Source organism: Artemia sp. Qi Xiang Cuo, chromosome 4, assembly GCF_049724085.1.
Source record: "Artemia sp. Qi Xiang Cuo chromosome 4, ASM4972408v1, whole genome shotgun sequence".
Taxonomy (NCBI): domain Eukaryota; kingdom Metazoa; phylum Arthropoda; class Branchiopoda; order Anostraca; family Artemiidae; genus Artemia; species Artemia sp. Qi Xiang Cuo.
Window position 1 is genome coordinate 80,313,547 of NC_142797.1, and position 24,156 is coordinate 80,337,702.

Sequence of the window (24,156 nt, forward strand, 5' to 3'; positions counted from 1 at the left end):
CCCCCTCTCACGCCCACCATTTTCCCAAACATGTTCAATCAAAGTTTAGAGATAGCTCGGTTATTTATTGTAATTTCTGTTCGTTTTGGGTTTCATTTATTTATCGATGCTAAATTGTGGTAGTTTCAGGCTTTGTAGATTATTTCATTTTATTTTTGCTCAATTTTTGTTGAATGGAGTTCTTTAATTTTCTTTGAAAAACTTGTTTTGTTGAAAAAGTTTTTTTTTAATTAATTTAGTAAAAGCTCATGAATTGACAGTTCATGTGACTATACTTTTATTAAATCATATTGAGACGTGTGTAAAATCTTACGATCAAATAAATATTTTTGTAATTGACTATTTGCAAGTTTTTCCAAAATTTTGCTGAAAACTGAAATTCGAGAAATGCTTCTATAATCTGAAGGGTCAGTTGAACTCCCAACTTTAGGTAATACTATAACATTTGATTTTTTTTAAAGCTCAGGAAAAGGACCATGCATAAGTGATAGATTAAAAATATGTGCCATCAAAGGTGAAATGTTTGACGCTATTTGCTTTACGGTTTGAGCCGAAAATCCAAATTTGTCCGTAGAAAAACTCTGTTTAAGCTTCAGAATAACTTTTTCAATCTCATGAGGCACAGTCTCAGAAAAATAAAACGAATTTTCTGCATGTTGCTCATTAACTGGAACAAAAGCGGTATTCAGTTGCATATTCATAGTCGATGCAAGTCCAGAACCAACAATATTGAAATAATCTCCAAAAACATTTAAAATTTAATTCGGCTCTGTAACATTTTCACCATTTAATTAAGGCAATTAACACTAGTACTTTTACGACCGTGAGGACGTATCTTTTCATTTATCAATTGCCTGGTCTTTCTCATATCCGATTTATACTCCAAAAATTTCTCTTTAGAATATTTTCTCTTCTTATCTCTGGTAATTGAATTTAGCTTATTCCTATAAACTCTGAATTCTTCAAACGACTACGGTGTCTGTAATTTTAAATAATTCTCAAAATTTTCTATTTTTATGTTTTAACGATGTCAAAATACCTTCAGTAATCCATGGGTCGAATTTCTGCGCAAACTTCCCATGCGAAACTCATTTTGAAGAATCCCGTTCCCGCAGTCATTTGATTCATTTGATCAATAAAATCTGAAAACGCCGCATTTGCGTCATCTGAGCCATAAACCGAACTCCAATCAATTAACTGACGTAGGACTTTACAATTAGTCCATTTATATCGCTTTTTTGAATTATCCATTGTGGAATCTCGATGTTGTTTATTACTATTATTTTAATTTAAAAGAGCACACACTGGAAAATGATCTGATATATTCAGACAAAATTACTGACAATTTTTCAGCATCAAATAAAACAGGAGAGAAAAATACATTATCTAATAATCTAGCTGTGCTAGCTGTAAGTCTTCTCGGCAGAGAAATACCTGTAACAAAACTAGAACACAATATCATACTTAAAAACTCCTTATTATTTCCAACATCAAGATTCAAAATATCAAAGGTTCAAAAGACCACCCGAAATAATAACCTGTTTTTCAACGCTTCCAGATTTTTTAACAGTGGTTCAAAAGCTTCAAAAAATCTTTTTGGGTTACCCTACGGAGGTCGATAAACAGATCCGAAATTAGATGGATTACAGCCCAAAGGTACAACTTCAACAAAAATAGTCTCACATAACCCTTCATCAAATACAGACAAATCACTGAGAATACTAAAAGACCAGTCATCACGAATATACAGCATCTGACCTCCTCTCGCATTCTGACACCTTGTACGTGAAATACACTTCATTCCAGGCAGATCTAATATTGTAAGGGGTGTATCAGCAGACAAAAAGTTTCGCAAAATCCAACAATGTCTACAGGACTAGATGCAAGCAAGAGCTTCAGTTAATTGAATGCACTTTGTAGCCCTTGGACATTTACATGTAACGATCGGATCGAAAAATCACAATTTTTTGTTTTTTCAAATAGAAAATCGCCTGAAGAATAATCATAATCAGCCAGATTATTTACGTAAGGCATATCTTTATCACTTCCGGTAGCTAATAATTGCATCTAATTTCAAACGAGAATCAAGAAAACACTGGAAACGATCCATAAACCAAAAACAAGAAAAGAAAAATCCACCACTTCTTAGTTTAAACGACAGGTTCATATGACACATTGCAAATTTGAACTACGTTGGAAATTGTTATACACGGAATGATTTGCGAACCGCACTTGGCATAAACCACACCTCGTAAAGTCCATACATTTTTCAATTCAAAATTATTGCGTGCAAGCTTGTAGATTTCTTGCCTTTCCCTGGCTAGAGCCTCATTTACATAGATTCGGGAACCTTTCAAATTCTTGCGATTGCGCAGGATCTCAACTACAGATGCCTCAGTAAAACACATAAGTTGAATCGGAGTTTTTATTTCCGAGGCACCTCCCAAACGCCTTGCACCCTTGACAACGGATTTATCAAGCTTGAGTCCCATTTCACTGTTAAGTCGAGCTAATACTTTCTCAACAAGGTGAGGAAAATCACGCGTGGGAGAGCATATCCCAGATAAAATGATCTTAGTCAGAAGAGAAGACTGGTTTATATCATCCAGCTTAGTTTCAAGCTTTTGGAGCTTAGCGCCATTTTGAACAATTCTTGCTCGCAATTCGCCAAGTGATTTTTCAATCAGTTCAAACTTACACTTGATATGCAGATCAATCGCCTCATAGACAGCTTGCTTAACAGTATCAAGAAAATCAGACTTAATCTGTGTCACCGAAGAACTCCCTAATCGACTGCACTGGTCTTCCACTCTCCTAAGAATTTTATCCTATGCCGTCACGAAGGTTTACAATTTCTGACTGCATCAAGTTAACCGACTACGATAAATCTCCGGCTAAAACTTTCGAGTCCTCCGTACAAAGCCTTATCGCTCACTGAACATTTTTTCTACCATCTCTCAGTGCTTCTTCATATTTCTCCACGTATATTCTCTGACGTCACTATCTTAATTTAGTCAGTATCGTAACAGCAAACTTCATAATTACTTCGGTCATCTTTGACAGGTATCACCCGCGTAATTTTGCATGGCCACAGCTTTTAATATTTAAATTGAACAAGCGCCCGGCTGTCCACGTGCATAACTTCGGCAAATGACAAAATGCAAAAAGCAAAATCTCTCTGGCTCAATACGTTCGCACACCTTGTGTGTATGAATGTCTAGCAGCGACTGATGATAGTGGGCGGGATCAAAAAAAGGTAGAGCTGAAATCAGCCAATGTAAAATTTACCAATCATCTAAGTTGAAATATCCAAAAAAAAGTACAATATAACTCTCTTGTGTTAACTAGTCAATGACTGACTGAAGACATGTGAAAGTACGTCTCTTTTTCCAGAACCTAAGGAGGCCTCTTTTTACTGAAGAATTCTGCTTTGAAGCTTGATTCCATTTTTTCTCTTCCTACGATTCCTAGTTTCCTTTTAAAGTTTGTGTCCTCTCTCTCTCTCTCTTTTCTGTTTCTCTCTCTGTGTGGATAGGAATAAAATCTTGTTCAACTCATTTATTCACTTTTGGTTGATAAAAGGTTTTTTATTTGTAGATACGAAGCTATGGTATAGAACAGTTTTCAATTTCTATTGTGAATTTGAATTCACGTGTGCAACTGGATTTGAGAATTTTAATTGATATATCAATCTCAGCTACAGACAATCTACAAATTGCATCAAGAGTTCTTAGTGGTCAAGATGTTTTAGAATTACCAGGATTGCAACTTCTGCAGTTAGACCTCACTACCCTGAACTTCAAATTAATCCAGCCGCCTTGCGATACTTCTAAATGTCAGTCTGGAGGAGATGAATTTGCTGTTTGTTCAAACTCAGTATTGAAATGTAGTTGCAGTAAGGGGTAGATTACTTTCTTTTTGTAAAATATCGTCGTTTTGAATATTTTTTGGCCCATTATGATTGAATAATAATTTCCCGCATAAGAATTAATATAATGGTCTATATTGAGCTGTTTGTGTGGATTATAAAATATTAATTTTATTTTTACATAAAGAAATAAATAAAACAGTTCACTCTAACGAACTGCAAGTAAGGAACGACCTGGCTCAATAGTAGCCTACATTCTCAAAATAACAAATTTTGATACCAATAGATACATCAAAAGAATTGATTTTTTATGCTGATTTCAAATATATAAGTTTAATCAAGTTTACTTTTACTTATAAATAAGTTTTACTTATCAAAAGTTATGAGCATGAGAAAATTTGCCTTATTTTTGAAAAGCAGGGAAAACCCCCCTAAAAGTCACAAAACCTTAGTGAAAATCACACCATCAGATTCAGCGCATCAGAGAATTCTGCTGTGGAAGCTCCAAGTTCCTATCTACAAAATATAGAATTTTGTATTTTTTGTCAGAAGAAAGATCACGGATGCGTTTTTATTTGTTTTTATTTGTTTTGTTTTTTTCATGGGTGATCGTATCGAAACAATGGTCTTAGAATATCGCGAGAAGGCTCATTCGATTAGAAATTAAAAGTTCTAGTGCGCTTTTTAAGTCACCGAAAAATTTGAGGGCAACTAGGCCTCTTTCTACGCTTATTTTTTTTCCAAAATCACCCGATCAAAATCTTAAGATAGCCTTTTTGTTCAGCGTAGTCGAAAAATCTAATAACTATGTCTTTGAAGATGCCTTAATCCCCCACAGTCCCTGGGGGAAGGGGTGCAGGTTGAAAGTTTTTGAAACTTTGCCCATTGTTTATATACTATATAGGTTATGGCAAAGTATACAGAAGTTTTCAGGAGGGGGGTATTTTCCATGGTGGGGGGGGGGTTCAGGGGGAGGGGGTCACGTGGAAAGATCTTTCAATGGAGGAATGTTTCAAGGCGGAAGGGAATTTTTCATGAAGGGTGTGCCAGATTTCCCAGCATAATTTAAAAATCGATCAGAAATTAAATTAAAAACAAGTTTTTCCAACAGAGAGTAAGGAGCAACATTGAAACTTAAAACAAAAGGAAATTATTACCTATATGAGGTGTTTCACCCCATCAACAATACCTGGCTCATTATGCTAAAGTTGTCTTAGTACTTTGAAAAGAGCTATTTATTCTACTTAAACGGTCTTTTTCTAATTTAATTCTAATTAAACGGTCTTATTCTAATTAAATTCTAATTAAACGGTCTTTGTGATTCATGAGTCATCCTTAAAGAATTTGAACAAAATTCGAACTTTACTGTAAAAAACGACGTATTGACGAGTGGGTGAACCCCCACATATAGGAATATATTTCTGTTCTGTTTAAGTTTAAATTTTGCTCCTTACTTTCAGTTGAAAAAACTCGTTGTTTATTTTAATCTCTACATAAATAGAATTGGCATGCTTCAACCGGGGAATAAAATTATTTGTATTGTTCTGTTATAAACACAGTTTCGTCGGTTTCCCAGAAAGGGCTAACTGTAGTCTTTTTTCCTGTGTTAATTATCTTACGGCCAAGTCTAAGTAATATTCAATGTAAAAATTATAAAAAATATTTTACTTCAATATTAAAGCCATCTGCGTAAGCTAACTGTTATTTCGAAATTTATTAACAATTTTTTTGTTCAATATTTATTAATTTTTTTATTCTAGATTTGATGATATTGAGTAAGATTGTTTAGATATTGACAAAAATGAAGAGTCAAATTCTTGTGGAACAGAACCTGTCTCATGCATTAATCAGCCCGGATATTTCGAGTGTAGTTGTCCTACAGGTTTTCTACCGTACATTGGAGGATGCATTGGTAAGACTATTACTTTTCTCTACATGAAAAATTACTTTTTATGAAGGAGGGCTTATGATTTCTCTACAATTATGATTTCTGTTTAAAAAAATTATTATACTTAAGAGAGTATGGGGTGTTAGATTCGTTATATAATCATACATTCGTAATACATATTAAAACCTAGTGTACTCAGCAAAAAGAACTACCAATAGTTTTAAGAGGAAATCAAAATATTTCTGTTTGAAGAAACAAGAAGATTTCTTATAATAATGAAAATTTTCATAGTTGATTATTAATTATTTTGCATATATAAAAATAAATTCATAAAATCAGATTTTTAATTTATTTTTGAGTATTTTTGTAGCACTTATATATAGTTTATATCTATTTTTGTATATCGGTAGAACATTGTTTAAGTACTTGCTTTCTTCAGTCTTATTATTTTTCTATGTGTAACTTTGTAAGACAAATTTTAAACTAGAAATATATTTACAAAGGAAGATAGTCTACAGTAACAATTATCTTTAGAGGAGGAGGACAATGTTTTATCTGAAGGTTATTCACATGAATTTTTGTATGAATATTATTTTCTGAATTGTTCTTATTAACTTTACGTTTTTCTGTCAAATAACACGAAGTAATTTTTTTGATTATCTTTTGTTGAGGTTAATACAAGTAAAATTGGGGTAAAGATCTGTTCCTTCCGGTTTTGTTCTAGATCGAAATTTTAGTATTGCGAAAGTATATTTCATTGTACAAGGATAGTTTATACTGATAGATAGAGTTTTTGTGTTATTAGACGGGGTTTCAGATGAGAGGAAAAACATTGCAAACTGTTGGGGTTTGCAACAATAAAATATATCCAGTCCCTTTTGGGTTTACGGGCTCTAAAAAAAACAGTGCTAGCGACAGTGATCTAAAATAAAGCTTTGGAAAAAATCTTTAGAAATTTTAAATATATAAATTCAAGTAACCACAATACTTAATCACTGCAAATTTTTCCTCTGCATTCATGCGTCTCTTCAGTGTTAGTTTGTTTTTACTTTGAAGATAAATTTCCATAGAATAAAGATGGGGTTAAATAACAATAAGTATTGCAAAATATTAATGTCACTACGATGCAATTGGTTTTGTTTTCGATGATTTAGTTACTATTTGCAATATAAATTAATGGCTATTTAAATTTAAATATTAAATTATATAATTAAATAATCGTTCTTAGCCATTAAGAACGAAATTAAACGCTATTTTTCTTTTCTTTACAAAATGAATAAAGTTACTTATTCCGTAATTGAAGTACTTTTTTATTTGTTTTAGATATAAAGGCTGCAGCCATAGATCCTTGTTCCAAAGAAGAAAATGCTGCTCAGTGTCTTCTTCTTGGTGCCACTTGCAATAAGGATTTGTCTTTGGGCTTTTTTAGCTGTAGATGCCAGTTTCCAGTGGTTCCATCACCGAAGGGATGTATTTCAATCCTAGAACAAGAACTAGTCTTAACAAAAGTGTACCAGTTGGAGCTCAGTGGTGTTGAGTGGTCAGATTCCTTTGTGACTATCAAGTCTTTAGAGTCCCTACTGCTTATTGAAAAAATTACAACATGGGTAATTATTTTGTTCTGTCTCAAATTTTCTCTCCAGCTAACTCTATCAGTTTAAATTTGGCTTGTTGATTAAATCCGTAAACTAGTGCAGTAGTTTTTTGTAATGAGCGGGAAAAAGAAATGATTCGGGCTAAAAATAATAGAAACTATAAAATGAGATCTTTGACATCAATATATATGTAAGAAAAAACTTGATTTTTATTTTGATTCCAGACATAGAAAATTATTTAAGTTTGAAACAACCTATCGGAAGCTACAAGCCTGAAAGATTTTACCTGATTCTAAAAAATGGGAAAAGACCCCTTAAAAGGGAAGTGACAATGAAAATTATACCATCAACTTCAGCATATCATATAGTTTTACTTTAGAGGTTTGAATATTCTACCTTAAAAATATGTTGTATTTTGCATTTTTTTTTTCGGAAAAAAAATATCCCGGTTGCGTATTTGTTTATTTGTTATTTTTCTTATATGTCTGAAACACAACAAATCTGGATATGAATAATAATCATAGAAATTTACCTTAATTCGCACTTCGGAGCAAATTAAGGTCCATACTGGATCTGTTGTGCTCCGGGTCAATGATGGCAAAAATTCGTCACTATGTTAGGGCCCAGTGACACGCCACAGGAGAGGTCTGCTGGAGAGATGCAATTTAAGCCCACTCGGTAGCGGTGGCCACGAGGTAAGTATGGCCCGTAAAGACCATTCTCAGTGGTATAGAGCTGACACCGCCGCACAACAGCAACTTCGGATTGAGTATGCGAGATGGTTGGGTATGACAAGCGGCATCAGCCTCCTAGCAAGACACTCATTATGATAAAGTTGGCATCAGTCAGTAGTTGAGTGGGACGGACAGTCCCACTCATATTTCCATGGCTTGTTATTTCATTCCTTGTCAAGTCGGGACTTGAAGGACGCAGCCGTAGGTGCAGTCGCCGTTTCAACTTGAAGGCTATTCCAATCGTTGACAACACGCTCGGAGAAGAAGTGTTGCTATGATCGTGTTTTGACAAAACGTTTTGACAGCTTATGTGAGTGTCTTCTTGTATGGTGCTGACTTGAATGTTTGGTAAGGGGGGGGTTATCTGGTTGTGTGTTATACTTGTAGGTCAGCCTCATATCACCATAGTGGTATCTTAAGATGAGTGTTGGCAGCTGCATGCGTTCCAGTTTCTTATATGTCTGAAACACAATAAATCTGGATATGAATAATCATCATAAAAATTTAAAAGACACACTTCCTCCCAAGCAGCCGATTCAACCTAGATCAAGATTACACATATGTCTGAACACCGGTAAATCTGGATTTGAACAATTACCAAAGGAATTTAAACAGAGACACTTCCTCATAAGAAGCAAAGGCAACAAAGATCAAGATTATGGATATGTCTGTACATAGATAAATCTGGATATTAATTGACACAAATAAAAAACAAACTTAACCCAACCAAGCCAACCCAAGAAATTCGTCATCGACAACTTTAAACCATTAACCAAAACCAGAACAAATATAAATACGGCAACTTATAATTTTAGTCTCAGGAACAAGCATGTCAGGCTAATTAGAAATTATAAAACGAAAACACACCATAGTTTAATAAGGAAACTCAAAAAGTATGAAAGAAACTAAACCCAAAGCATAAAATAAATTCTAATAATTGTGAATCTGTGGAATTTGATGTGTTTTTTTCTAAAGTTGAAGTTATCAAAATATAAAATATATAAAATATATATATATATATATATATATATATATATATATATATATATATATATATATATATATATATATATATATATATATATATATACTATGTTTGAGTCTTGTTCTTTCAGTTTAACACTGTCTTGAAGGATCAACTTATATTCAGCGTCAGTCGCCTAGATGTTAGCGTTTGTCAAGTGATTTCCTTAATTGAAAGCAGTAGTGGAGGAGTTGAAGCAAAAGTCTCCTTGACGCTTAGTGACTTTTCAGTATTGGATTTAATTTTAGAATTGACCGTACCAGGAATAGACGTTTCAATTAAGACTTCTAGCTTCATTTCAGATAAAGGTAAGATAAATAGGTTTCATCTTATATTACCTCTCTTGATAAAAACTTTTTTTTACCAATGCCAAATATGAGAAATCTTGCTGGGAAATTTTTGAAAAATAAACGAAATTCTAGAGTATTTCAGCGAAGAGAGCATCTTTCTTTCCTAATCATTTGACCAGGAAGTCTTCCACTCACTGCTTACCAAAAATGGTGCTTTAAAGTAGAATGCGCATTCTGGATTCTACGAGATGTATAGGAAATACTTCTACGAGACGTATAGGAATTTCCATGCTATTCTACGAGACGCATAGGAATTACCATGCTATTTGCACAGACGTATAGGAATTACCATAATATTTGCTTGAAGCTATAGGAAAAACAATTCCAGAGCATGTACTTATGGATTTGGGTGGATTATGTTCCCTCCCATGCTATTCTAAGGGTTTATGTTCCCTCCCATGCTATTCTATAGCACTATGTTCCTTCCTATGCTACTCTAAGAGTTTATGTTCCCTCCCATGCTATTCTATAGCGCTATGTTCCTTCCTATGCTATTCTAAGGTTTTATGTTCCTTCCCATACTATTCTATAGCGCTATGTTCCTTCATATGCTATTCTAAGGGTTTATGTTCCCTCCCATGCTATTCTAAGGGTTTATGTTCCCTCCCATGCTATTCTAAAGCGCTATGTTCCTTCCTATGTTATTCTATGGGACCTCTACATGTGACTAAAAACACGTTTTGAAACTACTTGCTATTTACTTGCCATTCCTTGGTACCTTTCCGAAGGAGCGGGGATTCCCTACTGGCTCCTACACATTGCAAAAACCGATATATTTTTTTGGACAATTGCCTTAACTCGAGAGTAGTTTGATTAAGAATGTAACATGTCTAGAATTGATGCCAATATGCTATTGAATGATTTACCAAAAAAATAACTCTATTTACAAAAAAAAGCGTTTAGCATTTGCGAATTTAACTCTATGAACGATATTAATTAATGTTTGAATAATAGGAGCGTGAATGATACTAATTAGTGATTGGATCGTATGAAGGTAGAGAAAAAAAGGGATAAGAGGTTCGCAAATTGGAATATACAAACGATCTTATTTGAATAATAGGGAAAAAACAGAGCTAGATAGTATTTGCGAATTGGATTGTATGAAGTTGGAGAAAAAAAGGATTAAACTGATTAGCAGTTAAGGTAACCCCGAAGGGCTTGTTAATTCATACCTTATTTATTATAAATTTGGAACAACATAAATCTATGAAAATTGTTAATGATGATAGGATGACATTGCGAGCTGACCTAGCTCTACCTCTTCAATATGTTCTGTATAATACACAAGTGGTGTTTGAACAGTGTTGTCAGTTTAAAATAGAGTCTAACGTTATAGTATGCTAAAAGTTGATACTAAAAGAGATGTAGATGGCAAGAAAAGAATTTTAATAATGAAATTCAGAACAAACCTTAGAAATCCTTGCAAATCAAGTAGTAAGGTGTATGTGAGTACGAACCATCAAAGATCATAAGCACCAAGACCCTAACCAGCAGAGACATCAACCCCCCAAAGGTCTCCTATCCCCAAACTCGAAGGGCGCCCCCTCCCTCCAACTTTTTGCCCCGCCCCCCTCCCAATTTTGTTTTTGTTTGATTTAATTTTTTTTAACATGATATATTTTTTTTCAACTTTTTTTTTACATTTCTTCAAATGAGATGAAACATACTTAAATTCAGTAGTGTTTTGTCGTGGTTTACCTTGTCACAGTTACCTTGTCACTCTCGATTTTTCAAATTTCATTTTGGATTTCTTTCATTGAAATGCAAGAGTTGGAATATTTCAGTAGTGTTTTGTAGTGCTTTACCTTGTCACAGTTACATTCACTTGATTTTTCAAAATTCATAGTGGATTTCTTACCTTGAAATACAAGAGTTAGAATATTCCAGTCGTGTTTTGTTGTGCTTTACCTTGTTACATATACATTGTCTTGATTTTTCAGATTTAATTTGGTGTTTCATAAATTTAAATGAAAGAGTTGGATTATTTAAGTAGTGTTTTGTCGTGGTTTACCTTGTCAAAGTTACATTCTCATGATTTTTCAAAGTTCATTTTGGATTTCTTTCAATGAAATGCAAGAGTTGGAATATTTCAGTAGTGTTTGTTGTGCTTTACCTTGTCAAGCTTACATTCTCTTGATTTTTCAAAGTTCATTTTGGATTTCTTTCGTTGAAATGCAAGATTTGGAATATTTCAGTAGTGTTTTGTCATGGTTTACCTTGTCACAGTTACATTCTCTTGATTTTTCAAAGTTCATTTTGGATTTTTACATTCGATTGATTTTTCAAAGTTCATTTTGAATTTCTTTCGTGAAATGCAAGAGTTGGAATAGCTAAGTTGTGTTTTGTCATGGTTTACCTTGTAATGGTTAAATTCTCTTGATTTTTCAAAGTTCATTTTGGATTTCTTTCCTTTAAATGCAAGTATTGGAATATTTAAGTAGTGTTTTGTCATGGTTTACATTGTCGCAGTTACATTTTCTTGATTTTTTAAAGTTCATTTTGGATTTCTTTCCTTGAAATGCAAGAGTTAGAATATTTCAGTAGTGTTTTGTCGTGGTTTACCTTGTCATAGTTACATTCTCTTTATTTTTCTAAGTTCATTTTGGATTTTTACATTCTCTTAATTTTTCAAAGTTCATTTTGAATTTTTTTTTCATTGAAACGCAAGAGTTGGATTATTTCAGTAGTGTTTTGTTGTAGTTTACCTTGTCACAGTTACATTTTAATGATTTTTCAAAGTTCAATTTGAATTTCTTTCATTGAAATGCAAGAGTTGGATTATTTCAGTAGTGTTTTGTTGTGGTTTACCTTGTCACACTTACATTCTCTTGATTTTTCAAAGTTCATTTTGGATTTCTTTCGTTGAAATGCAAGAGTTGGAATATTTCAGTAATGTTTTGTCATGGTTTACCTTGTCACAGTTACATTCTCTTAATTTTTCAAAGTTCATTTTGAATTTCTTTTGTTGAAATGCAAGAGTTGGAGTATTTCAGTACTGTTTTGTTGTGCTTTACCTTGTCACAGTTACATTCTCTTGATTTTTCAAAGTTCATTTTGAATTTCTTTCGTTGAAATGCATTTTGAATTTCTATCACTGAAATGCAAGAGTTGGAATATTTCAGTAGTGTTTTGTCATGGTTTACCATGTCACAGTTACATTCTCTTGATTTTTCAAAGTTCATTTTGAATTTTTTTCGCTGACATGCAAGATTTGGAATATTTCAGTAGTGTTTTGTTGTGGTTTACCTTGTCAGAGTTACATTCGCTTAATTTTTCAAAGTTCATTTTGAATTTTTTTTTCATTGAAATGCAAAAGTTGGATTATTTCAGTAGTGTTTTGTTATGGTTAACTTGTCACACTTACATTCTCTTGATTTTTCAAAGTTCATTTTAGATTACCTTCGTTGAAATGTAAGAGTTGGAATATTTCAGTTATGTTTTGTCATGGTTTACCTTGTCACAGTTACATTCGCTTAATTTTTCAAAGTTAATTTTGAATTTCTTTCGTTGAAATGCAAGAGTTGGAATATTTCAGAACTGTTTTGTTGTGCTTTATCTTGTCACAGTTACTTTCTCTTGATTTTTCAAAGTTCATTTTGAATTTCTGTCGTTGAAATGCAAGAGCTGGAATATTTCAGTAGTGTCTTGTCGTGGTTTACCTTGTCACAGTTACATTCGCTTAATTTTTCAAAGTTCATTTTGAATTTCTTTCCTTGAAGTGCAAGAGTTGGAATATTTCAGTAGTGTTTTGTCATGGTTTTACCTTGTCACAGCCACATTCTCTTGATTTCTCAAAGTTCATTTTGAATTTCTTTCGTGAAATGCAAGAGTTGGAATATTTCAGTAGTGTTTTGTCGTGGTTTACCTTGTCACAGTGACATTCTCTTGATTTTTCAAAGTTCATCCTGAATTTCTTTTATTGAAATGCAAGAGTTGGTATATTTCAGTAGTGTTTTGTCGTGTTTTACCATGTTACAGTTACATTCTCTTGATTTTTCAAAGTTCATTGTGGATTTCATTCGTTGAAATGTGTTTTGTTGTGCTTTACCTTGTCAAATTTACATTCTCTTGATTTTTCAAAGTTCATTTTGGATTTCTTTCATTGAAATGCAAGAGTTGGAATATTTCAGTAGTGTTTTGCTGTGCTTTACCTTGTCACAGTTACATTCTCTTGATTTTTTTCTAAGTTTGTCTTGGATTTCTTTCATTGAAATGCAAGAGTTGGAATATTTCAGTAGTGTTTTGTTGTGCTTTACCTTGTCACAGTTACATTCTCTTGAATTTTTCAAAGTTCATTTTAAATTTCTTTCATTTAAATGCAAGAGTTGGAATATTTCAGTAGTGTCTTGTCGCGGTTTACCATGTCACAGTTACATTCTCTTGATTTTTCAAAGTTCCTTTTGGATTTCGGTCGTTGAAATGCAAGAGTTAGAATATTTCAGTAGTTTTTGTTTTGCTTTACCTTGTCGAAGTTACATTCTTTTGATAGTTCAAAGTTCATTTTGGATTTCTTTCGTGAAATGCAAGAGTTTGAATATTTAAGCAGTGTTTTGTCGTGGTTTACCTTGTCACAGTGACATTCTCTTGATTTTTCAAAGTTCATCTTGAATTTCTTTTATTGAAATGCAAGAGTTGGTATATTTCAGTAGTGTTTTGTTTACCGTGTCACAGTTACATTTTCTTGATTATTCAAAGTTCATTGTGGATTTCTTTCGTTGAAATTTTTTTTGTTATGTTTTACCTTGTCACAGTTACATACTCATGATTTTTTAAAGGTCCTTTTGGATTTTTACATTCTCTTTATTTTTAAAAGTTCATTTTGAATTTCTTTCGTGAAATGCAAGAGTTGTAATATTTCAGTTGTGTTTTGTCGTGGTTTACCATGTCACAGTTACATTTTCTTGATTTTTCAAAGTTCATTTTTAATTTTTTCGTGGAATGCAAGAGTTGGAGTTTTTCAATAGTGTTTTATCGTGGTCTACCTTCTCACAGTTACATTCTCTTGATTTTTCAAAGTTCATTTTGGATTTCTTTCCTTGAAATACAAGTATTGAAATATTTCAGTAGTGTTTTGTCATGGTTTACCTTGTCACAGTTACATTCTCTTGATTTTTCAAAGTTCATTTTGATTTCTTTCCTTGAAATGCAAGAATTGGAATATTTCAGTAGTGTTTTGTCATGGTTTACCTTGTCACTGTTACATTCTCTTGATTTTTCTAAGTTCATTTTTGATTTCTTTCATTGAAATGCAAGAGTTGGAATATTTCAGAAGTGTTTTGTCGTGGTTTACCATTTCACAGTTACATTCTCTTGATTTTTCAAAGTTCATTTTGAATTTCTTTCGTTGAAATGCAAGAGTTGGAATATTTCAGTAGTGTTTCTTGCGGTTTACCTTGTAACATTTACATTCTCTTTATTTTTAAAAGTTAATTTTGGATTTCTTTCGTGAAATGCAAGAGTTGGAATATTTCAGTAGTGTTTTGTCGTGGTTTACCTTGTCACAGTGACATTCTCTTGATTTTTCAAAGTTCATCTTGAATTTATTTTGTTGAAAAGCAAGAGTCGGAATATTTCAGTAGTGTTTGGTCGGGGTTTACCGTGTCAAAGTTACATTTTCTGGATTTTTCAAAGTCCATTGTGGATTTCATTCGTTGAAGTTTTTTTTGTTGTGCTTTACCTCGTCACTGTTACATTCTCTTGATTTTTCAAAGTTTATTGTGGATTTTTAAATTCTCTTGATTTTTCAAAGTTCATTTTGAATTTCTTTCGTGAAATGCAAGAGTTGGAATATTTCAGTAGTGTTATGTCGTGGTTTTCCATGTCACAGTTACATTCTCTTGATTTTTCAAAGTTCATTTTGAATTTTTTCGTGAAATGCAAGAGTTGGAATTTTTCAATAGTGTTTTATCGTGGTCTACCTTCTCACAGTTACATTCTCTTGATTTTTCAAAGTTCATTTTGGATTTCTTTCCTTGAAATACAAGTATTGAAATATATCAGTAGTGTTTTGTCATGATTTACCTTGTCACAGTTACATTCTCTTGATTTTTTAAAGTTCATTTTGATTTCTTTCATTTAAATGCAAGAGTTGGAATATTTCAGTAGTGTTTTGTCTTGGTTTACCTTTCAACTCTTACATTATATTGATTTTTCAAAGTTCATTTTGGATTTTTACATTCTCTTAATTTTTCAAAGTTCATTTTGAATTGTTTTTTCACTGAAATGCAAAAGTTGGATTATTTCAGTAGTGTTTTGTCGTATTTTACCTTGGTACAGTTACATTCTAATGATTTTTCTAAGTTCATTTTGAATTTCTTTCATTGAAATGCAAGAGTTGGAATATTTCAGTAATGTTTTGTCATGGTTTACCTTGTAACAGTTACATTCTCTTAATTTTTCAAAGTTCATTTTGGATTTCTCTCGCTAAGATGCAAGAGTTGGAATATTTCAGTACTATCTTGTTGTGATTTACCTTGTCACAGTCACATTATCCTGATTTTTCAAAGTTCCTTTTTTATTCCTGTTGTTAAAGTGATAGACTTAGAATATTTCAATAGTGTTTTTGTCGTGCTATAACTTTTCAGTGTAACATTCATTTGATTTGTAAAAGATCATTTTGAATTTCTTTCCTGAAATGCAAGAGTTGGAATATTTCAGTAGTGTTTTGTCGTGGTTTACCTTGTCACAGTGACATTCTCTTGATTTTTCAAAGTTCATCTTGAATTTCTTTTATTGAAATGCAAGAGTTGGTATATTTCAGTAGTGTTTTGTCGCGGTTTACCGTGTCACAGTTACATTCTCTTGATTTTTCAAAGTTCATTGTAGATTTCTTTCGTTGAAATTTGTTTTGTTGTGCTTTACCTCGTCACAGTTACATTTTCTTGATTTTTCAAAGTTCATTTTGGATTTCTTTCCTTGAAATGCAAGATTTGAAATATTTCAGTATTGTTTTGTTGTGCTTTACCTTGTCACAGTTACATTCTCTTGATTTTTTTCAAAGTTCATTTTGAATTTCTTTCGTAAAATTCAAGAGTTGGAATATTTCAGTAGTATTTTGTCGTGGTTTACCATGTCACAGTTACATTCTCTTAATTTTTCAAAGTTCATTTTGAATTTCTTTCGTGAAATGCAAGAGTTGGAATATTTCAGTAGTGTTTTGTCATGGTTTACCTTATCATACTTACATTCTCTTGATTTTTCAAAGTTCATTTTACATTTCTTTCGTTGAAATGCAAGAGTTGGAATATTTCATTAGTGTTTTTTCGTGGTTTACCTTGTCACAGTTACATTCTCTTTATTTTTCAAATTCATTTTGGGTTTCTTTCATTGAAATGCAAGAGTTGGAATATTTTAGGAGTGTATTGTTATGGTTTACCTTGTCACAGTTACATTCTCTTGATTTTTCAAAGTTCATTTTGGACTTCTTTCGTTGTAATGCAAGAGTTGGAGTATTTCAGTACTCGCGCGAACTGAAATATTCCAACTTTTGCATTTCAACGAAAGAAATCCAAAATGAACTTTGAAAAATCAAGGGAATGTAACTGTGACAAGGTAAACCACGACAAGACACTACTGAAATATTCCAACTCTTGCATTTCACGAAAAAAATCCAAAATGAACTTTGAAAAAATCAAGAGTATGTAACTGTTACAAGGTAAACCACGATAAAACACTACGGAATTATTCCAACTATTTCATTTCAATGAAAGAAATGCAAAATAAACTTTGAAATATCAAGAGAATGTAACTGGGACAAGGTAAAGCACAACAAAACACTACTGAAATATTCCAACTCTTGCATTTCAACGAAATGTCATGGTAAACCATGACAAAACACTACTGAAATATTCCAACTCTTGCATTTCACGAAAGAAATTCAAAATGAACTTTGAAAAATCAAGAGAATGTAAAAATCCAAATTAAACTTTGAAAAATCAAGAGCTTGTTATTATGACTACGTAAAGTATGAGAAACCAATATTGAAATACTCCAACTATTTCATTTCAACGAAAGAAATTAAAAATTAGCATAGGAAAATCAAGACAATGTAAGTGTGACAAGGTAAATCAAGCCAGAACCCTCCTGTAATATTCTAGCTCTTGCATTTCAGCAACAGAAATTCCAAATTAATTTTAATAAATTAAAAGAATGTAACTGTGAGAAGTTAAACCATGACAAAACACTACTGAAATATTCCAACTCTTGTATTTCAACGAAAGAAATCCAAAATGAACTTTGAAAAATTAAGAGAATGTAACCTTGAAAAGGTGAAGCATAACAGGACACTACTGAAATATTCCAAATCTTACATTTCAACGAAAGAAGTCCAAAATTAACTTTGAAAAACCAAGATAATGTAACTATGACAAGGTAAAACACAACAAAACCCTACTGAAATATTTCAACACTCTCATTTCAATAAAAGAAATTCAAAATGAACTTCTAAAAATCAAGAGAATGTAACTGTGACAAAATAAAGTACAACAAAACACTACTGAAATATTCCAACTCTTGCATTTCAACGAAAGAAATTCAAAATGAACTTTGAAAAATTAAGAGAATGTAACTGTGACAAGGTGAACTTTGTAAAATCAAGAGAATGTAAAAATCCAAAATGAACTTTGAAAAATCAAGAGAATGTAACTTTGACAAGGTAAACCACGACAAAACACTACTGAAATATTCCAACTCTTGCATTTCAATAAAAAAATCCAAAATGAACTTTGAAAAATCAAGAGAATGTAACTCTGATAAGGTAAAACACAACAAGGCACTATTTAAGTATTCCATCTATTTAATTTCAATGAAATAGATATCAAATGAAGTTTAAAAAATCAAGAGAATGTAATTCTGGTAAGGTAGAGCAAGACCAAACACTAATGAAACATTCAAACTTTTTCTTTTCAACGAAAGAAATTAAAAATGAACTTTGAGAAATTAAGAGAATGTAACTGTGACAAGGTAAACCGCGATAAAAACACTACTTAAATAATCAAACTCTTACATTTCAACGACAGAAATTCAAAATGAACTTTGAAAACTCAATAGTATATAAAAATCAAAAAAGAACTTTGAAAAATCAGGAAAATGTCACTGTGACAAGGTAAACCACGACAAAACAGTACTGACATATTCCGACTCTTTCATTTCAAGGAAAGAAATTTAAAATAAACTTTAAAAAATCAAGAGAATGCACAACAAACACTACTGAAGTAGTTCATCTCCTGCATTTCAATGAAAAAAGACCAAAATGAACTTTTTAAAATCAAGAGAATGTAACTATGACAAGTTAAACCACGACAACACACTACGGAGGTTATTTTTGGGTCTTCTCAAAACATGTAAAAACATGTTCGAAAATATGTAAAAAAAAGTTGAAAAAAATATATCATGTTAAAAAAAATAAAATAAAAAAAATGGGGAGGGGGGCCAAAAATTTGGAGGGGGGGCGCCCTTCGAGTTTGGGGATACGGGACCTTTGGGGGGTTGATGTCTCTGCTGGTTAGGGTCGTTGGTGCTTATGATCCTTGGTGGTTCGTACTCACATACACCTTACTACTTGATTTGCAAGGATTTCTAAGGTTTGTTCTGAATTTCATTATTAAAATTATTTTCTTGCCGTGTACATCTCTCTTAGTATCAAGTTTTAGTATACTATAACGTTAGACTCTATTTTAATCTGACAACACTGTTCAAACACCACTTGTGTATTATACAGAACACATCGAGAGGTAGAGCTAGGTCAACTCACAATGTCATTCTATCATCATTAACAGTTTTCATAGATTTATGTTGTTCCAAATTTATAATAAATAAGGTATGAATTAACAAGCCCTTCGGGGTTACCTTAACTGCTAGTCAGTTTAATCATTTTTTTTCTCCACCTTCATACAATCCAATTCTTAAATACTATCTAGCTCTGTTTTTTTCCCTATTATTGAAATAAGATCGTTTGTATAGTCCAATTTGCGAATTCCTTATCCCTTTTTTTCTCTATCCTCAAACGGTACAGTCACTAATTAGAATCATTCATGCTCCTATTATTCAAACGTTAGTTAATATCGTTCTTAGAACTCAATTCGCAAATGCTAAACCCTTTTTTTGTAAATAGAGTTATTTTTTTGGTAAATGATTCAATAGCATATTGGCATCAATTCTAGACATGTTACATTCTGAATCAAACTACTCTCGAGTTAAGGCAATTGTCCAAAAAAAATATATCGCTTTTTGCAATGTGTAGGAGCCAGTGAGGAATCCCCTCTCGTTTGGAAAGGTACCAAGGAAAGGCAAGCAAATAGCATGTAGTTTCAAAACGTGTTTTTAATCACGTGTAGAGGTCCCATAGAATAACACAGGAAGGAACATAGCGCTATAGAATTGCATGGGAGGGAACATAAACCCTTAGAATAGGATGAGAGGGAACACAAACCCTTAGAATAGCATAGGAAGGAACATAGCGCTATAGAATAGTATGAGAAGGAACATAAACCCTTAGAATAGCATAGGAAAGAACATAATCCACCCAAATCCATAAGTACATGCTCTGGAAATGTTTTTCCTATAGCTTCAAGCAAATAGTATGGTAATTCCTATACGACTGTGCAAATAGCATTTTAATTCCTATGCGTCTCGTAGAATAGCATGGAAATTCCTATACGTCTCTTAGAATCCAGAATGCGCATTCTACTCTTTAATTCCATTTATATTCTAGGGATACCTTATTGCGTCTGGTGTCATTCACATAATATTTTGACAACTGTATGAAAATACATAGCACCAGAAAAACTGTCAATTTTCTTAGGGTTTAAAAGAGAGTTTCGTTCCGCCACTTTTTGAGTAGGGTAGAAAATTTGTTTCTGCAATAATTATATATATTATATAAAATCTTCAATTATATAAAGTATTGTTAAACGCATCGATTTGTGGTATAATGGATCAAAAATAAATAGCTTCTCTTCTTAATATTAAAAACTATCAGCACAAAAAACGAGAAAGAGATGATAATACTGAATAACAAATGCTTTTCTACGCATCTGCTATGCGAACTTATATACATTTCATCCTTTTGGGCGAAGAAACCCGAGTCCAGTGCTATTAATCTTAATTACTTTTTTGTATAATTCATGTTATAATATTTAAAGTAGTTTATTAGTTGAATTGCCTTATTAACATTGCTTATACATTGCTATTTTCTATATTGCATAAGATTGTATTAAACGTCGTTTAAAATGTAATATGTTATATTTAGTATGTGTGTAATATGTAATATGTAACATGCAATATTTAATATGTAGCCTCATCGTATTTAACTCTTTGTTTTTAGTGATACAAATTGATGCAAGTCTTTGTACTGATGATACTTGTTCACTTGGACAAGTTTGCACAGTCCTAGCTAATGAAATAGGACTCCAGTTTAACTGTTATTTTCCGCAAACTGTAATCAAAGGAACTTGCTATTTAGGTAAGAACTATTAATTATTATTATCATTATCATTTTTTATTTAGTTTCACAATAATTGATAACTTAAAAACAAGAAACAATGCTTAATAACAACATATTATGTTATTATAGAAATCTGTATAAAAGGTATATAGGTCTCTAACAAATATTGATAAAAAATAAAGAAACTTTGATAATATAACATAATGAAATATAAAATACAATAATTATTAAAATATTTATCTATAAAAAATAAATAAAATTACTAAAAATATATATAAAGAACAACTAAAATAAAAAAAAATAAAAAGAAATTTTTTACATTTGATATAATGAATCTCAAAAATACTTAAATACAAACTTTAGTGGAAACCAAAGACTATTTGCAAGATACATTTAATACATTTAATGCAAGATACATTTAATACATTTAATGCAAGATACATTTAATATCTGCTAAACATTTTCAACGTTCTAGTGATCTTCTGTCGCAGCATCCTTTCGTTACTTTTACAAATGTCTATTTCTTCTGGTATTGTACCTCAACAGTTTTTTATTGGCCAGATTACGCCTATACCCAAAAAAGCGAAAGATCTCGATGATGGTCGATAGTATCAGCCTATAAACATTTCTTGTGCTTCTTTTAAAATATTTCAGTCTTAAATTTTTAGAGATATTTCCCAAAAGGGTTCTGTGCCTGCGCATCAGAACTTCCATTTTCAAAATTTTTGTTCTATGCACACTGGATATAGCCCGAGCATTAAATTCACGTATTTTTTGCCCAGATTTTGGTAAAATCTATAAAGAGAGGGGTATACTTCTCAGTTATAAAGTGTCTTCGATACATATATAAATATCTTCTTGCCAAACGAAGTGCGGCTCAGAGCTTTTTAATGTGCTGAAGCGCATTAAACTTCCCCCACGCTTTTTATTAGCTCAGTTATTCCATCCCTAAGTGATATTGAGCCGACCTGTAATTACAGTTGAAAAAAAATTATTTCTTATGTAATTCTATCAAGAATGTATTTAAAAGTTGACGCAAAAATATGCTTTCCAGATATCAGTACTTTTCATCTTAGAACAATAATTGTATTTACTTCTTTTTTAGATCCAACTCTGTCTACATTTGTTGAGCAGAAAATTTCAATTCAACTGACTAATCAGTAGATTTCTAACTACAACGACCAAACATCTGCACGATATATCACCCTAATTACTGCGATTGATTTAGCGGTAAGTATTTCCTTCAAAATCAATCAATGGCTATGTAGAGTAGAATATTTTATTTATAACAAATACATAAATAAATGTAATAAAACAGCGCACATGCCTGGTGGCATAGTTTAGCGCTGAAATTATGGCCAAAGAAAATACACAGTCATTTTCTAACTAATTTTTACAACAACGAAAAAGAAAACGATAATAAACAAAATGCTTAGCGTTTCGTAAGATATTTCTTCACCAGTCTTAGAAAATGTCGCTTGTTGCTGCATTCTCGAACTGATGCTGGAATTGAGTTCCATATTTTTGGCCCAGTTTAAAAGATGCTGAATCCCGCTCTCGATATTGGGCAAATTTCGCACGAAAAGTCTGAACGATGTGCAGTAGGATAATTATAAAATTGAGAATTAGTTGGAAAAATGCCGGAAAATTTTACAGGTAAATTACTATCTTGATAATGACAAATACTAGATACGGAAATGCTAGAGTAACTAATACTAGATATGCAAATTAAATAAAGTTGGTCCTAAGAATAAATTCCAGAAGTCCCGTATAGGTGTCTAACTATAGATCTGCAATCAACGTTAAAAAGAATCCTCATTGCTTTATTCTGAAGTATTTGGAGAGATTTGAAAACAGACGAAAAGGTAGATGCCCAAACCGAAATGCAATATAGAAAATATGGGTGGACGAAAGAATAATAAATAGATTGTAGAATAGCCTTAGGAAAGAAATGACGAAGACGATTAGCATGCCAATATTTCGGGAAGTTTTTAACGATAGTGTTTTTAGATATTTATGAAATGACAAATTTTCATTTAAATAATCCCAAGATATTTAAACTGATCTACCCATTTTAATTCAAGACCATTCAAGAAATGAGAGAAGTTATCTGACACTACTCATTCAGTTCAAGAAAATAACATATATTGGCATTTTTTTCATTAAGAGCTTGTAAATACCTTAAATACCAATCAGATACAGTTAGTAACGTACTTTCGAGGTTCTGGAAAAGAACTGATAGGTCCCAGTGAGAAGCAAAAATTACTACATCATCAGCAAACATTATAATTTTACAAAGAGGCAAAACTTCAGGCAAATGATTTATAAAAGGAAGAAGTAGAATAGGCCCAAGGACAGATCCCTGAGGCACTCCGCAATTAAAGGGAAAGGTTTTGGAACGAAGATCACAAGATTTATCAACACAATCTAGTTGTCTCCCGGAAAGGTAAGATGCAAAAAAATTAATAGCTTGCGTTGAAAACTATGAGACATAAGTTTAGAAGGAAGCAACGAATGATTTACGTTGTCAAACGCCTTGGCGACATCAAGAAAAATCACTAAAGCTTGTTGACCTTCATCTAGTGAATCAGTAATATCATAGGCAGCATGCTAGCGCAAAGAACGATGTGGCCACAATGTGTTTTTTTTCTTCGACAGGCACTTCGTATCGAAGGAGTTGTCGTAGAAACTTCAAAAAGGGCTCATAAGATTGGAAATTTGAGTGGCAAGTGCCCTTTTTAATAGTCGAAAGTGATTGGAGGTAAACTAGCCTCCCCCCCCCACGCCCATCATTCATCCAAAGATATCCAATCAAAATTTTGAGATAGCCATTTTGTTCAGCGTAATTGATTTCCAGATAGAAAATATCTCTATGAGGAGGACACTCCCCCACAACCCTCGGGGCAAGGGTTTTAAGTCATGCCCTGGGGCCATATAAGGTTATGCCCTGGGGGGATAAAAGTTTTTATTTAAATCTGTGTCGTAGAAACTTGAAAAGGGGCTCATTCGATTTGAAATTCAAAGGTCTTGTACCCTTTTTAATAGTCGAAAGTTATTTGAGGGCAACTAGCCACCCTCTCTCGCCCACCATTTCTCTAAACAATCCAATCAAAATTTTTAGATAGCCATTTTGTTCAGTGTTGTGGATTTCCAGATAGAAATTATGTTTTTGAGGAAGACACTCCCCCACAGTCCTCAGGGCAAGGGTTGTAAGTTATGCCCTTGGGGCATATACGATTTTTATAGAACGCGTT

At 32.4% G+C, this 24,156-nt stretch overlaps 2 protein-coding genes across 2 annotated transcripts in view; both read left to right on the plus strand.

The window, feature by feature from the left end:
* Positions 1 to 22,066, plus strand: part of LOC148953480 (uncharacterized) — a 55,401-nt gene extending 33,335 nt beyond the window's left edge. The window contains exons 9-12 of the mRNA XM_089087975.1: positions 7,080 to 7,363; positions 9,201 to 9,417; positions 20,783 to 20,920; positions 22,008 to 22,066. Of these exons, the coding sequence (XP_088944101.1) occupies positions 7,080 to 7,363; positions 9,201 to 9,417; positions 20,783 to 20,920; positions 22,008 to 22,066 (698 nt within the window). The remainder of the gene's footprint in view (positions 1 to 7,079; positions 7,364 to 9,200; positions 9,418 to 20,782; positions 20,921 to 22,007) is intronic.
* LOC148953481 (uncharacterized) overlaps positions 22,004 to 24,156 on the plus strand; it is a 49,819-nt gene continuing 47,666 nt past the window's right edge. The window contains exon 1 of the mRNA XM_089088557.1: positions 22,004 to 22,132. The gene's annotated coding sequence lies outside the window, so the exon portion shown is untranslated. The remainder of the gene's footprint in view (positions 22,133 to 24,156) is intronic.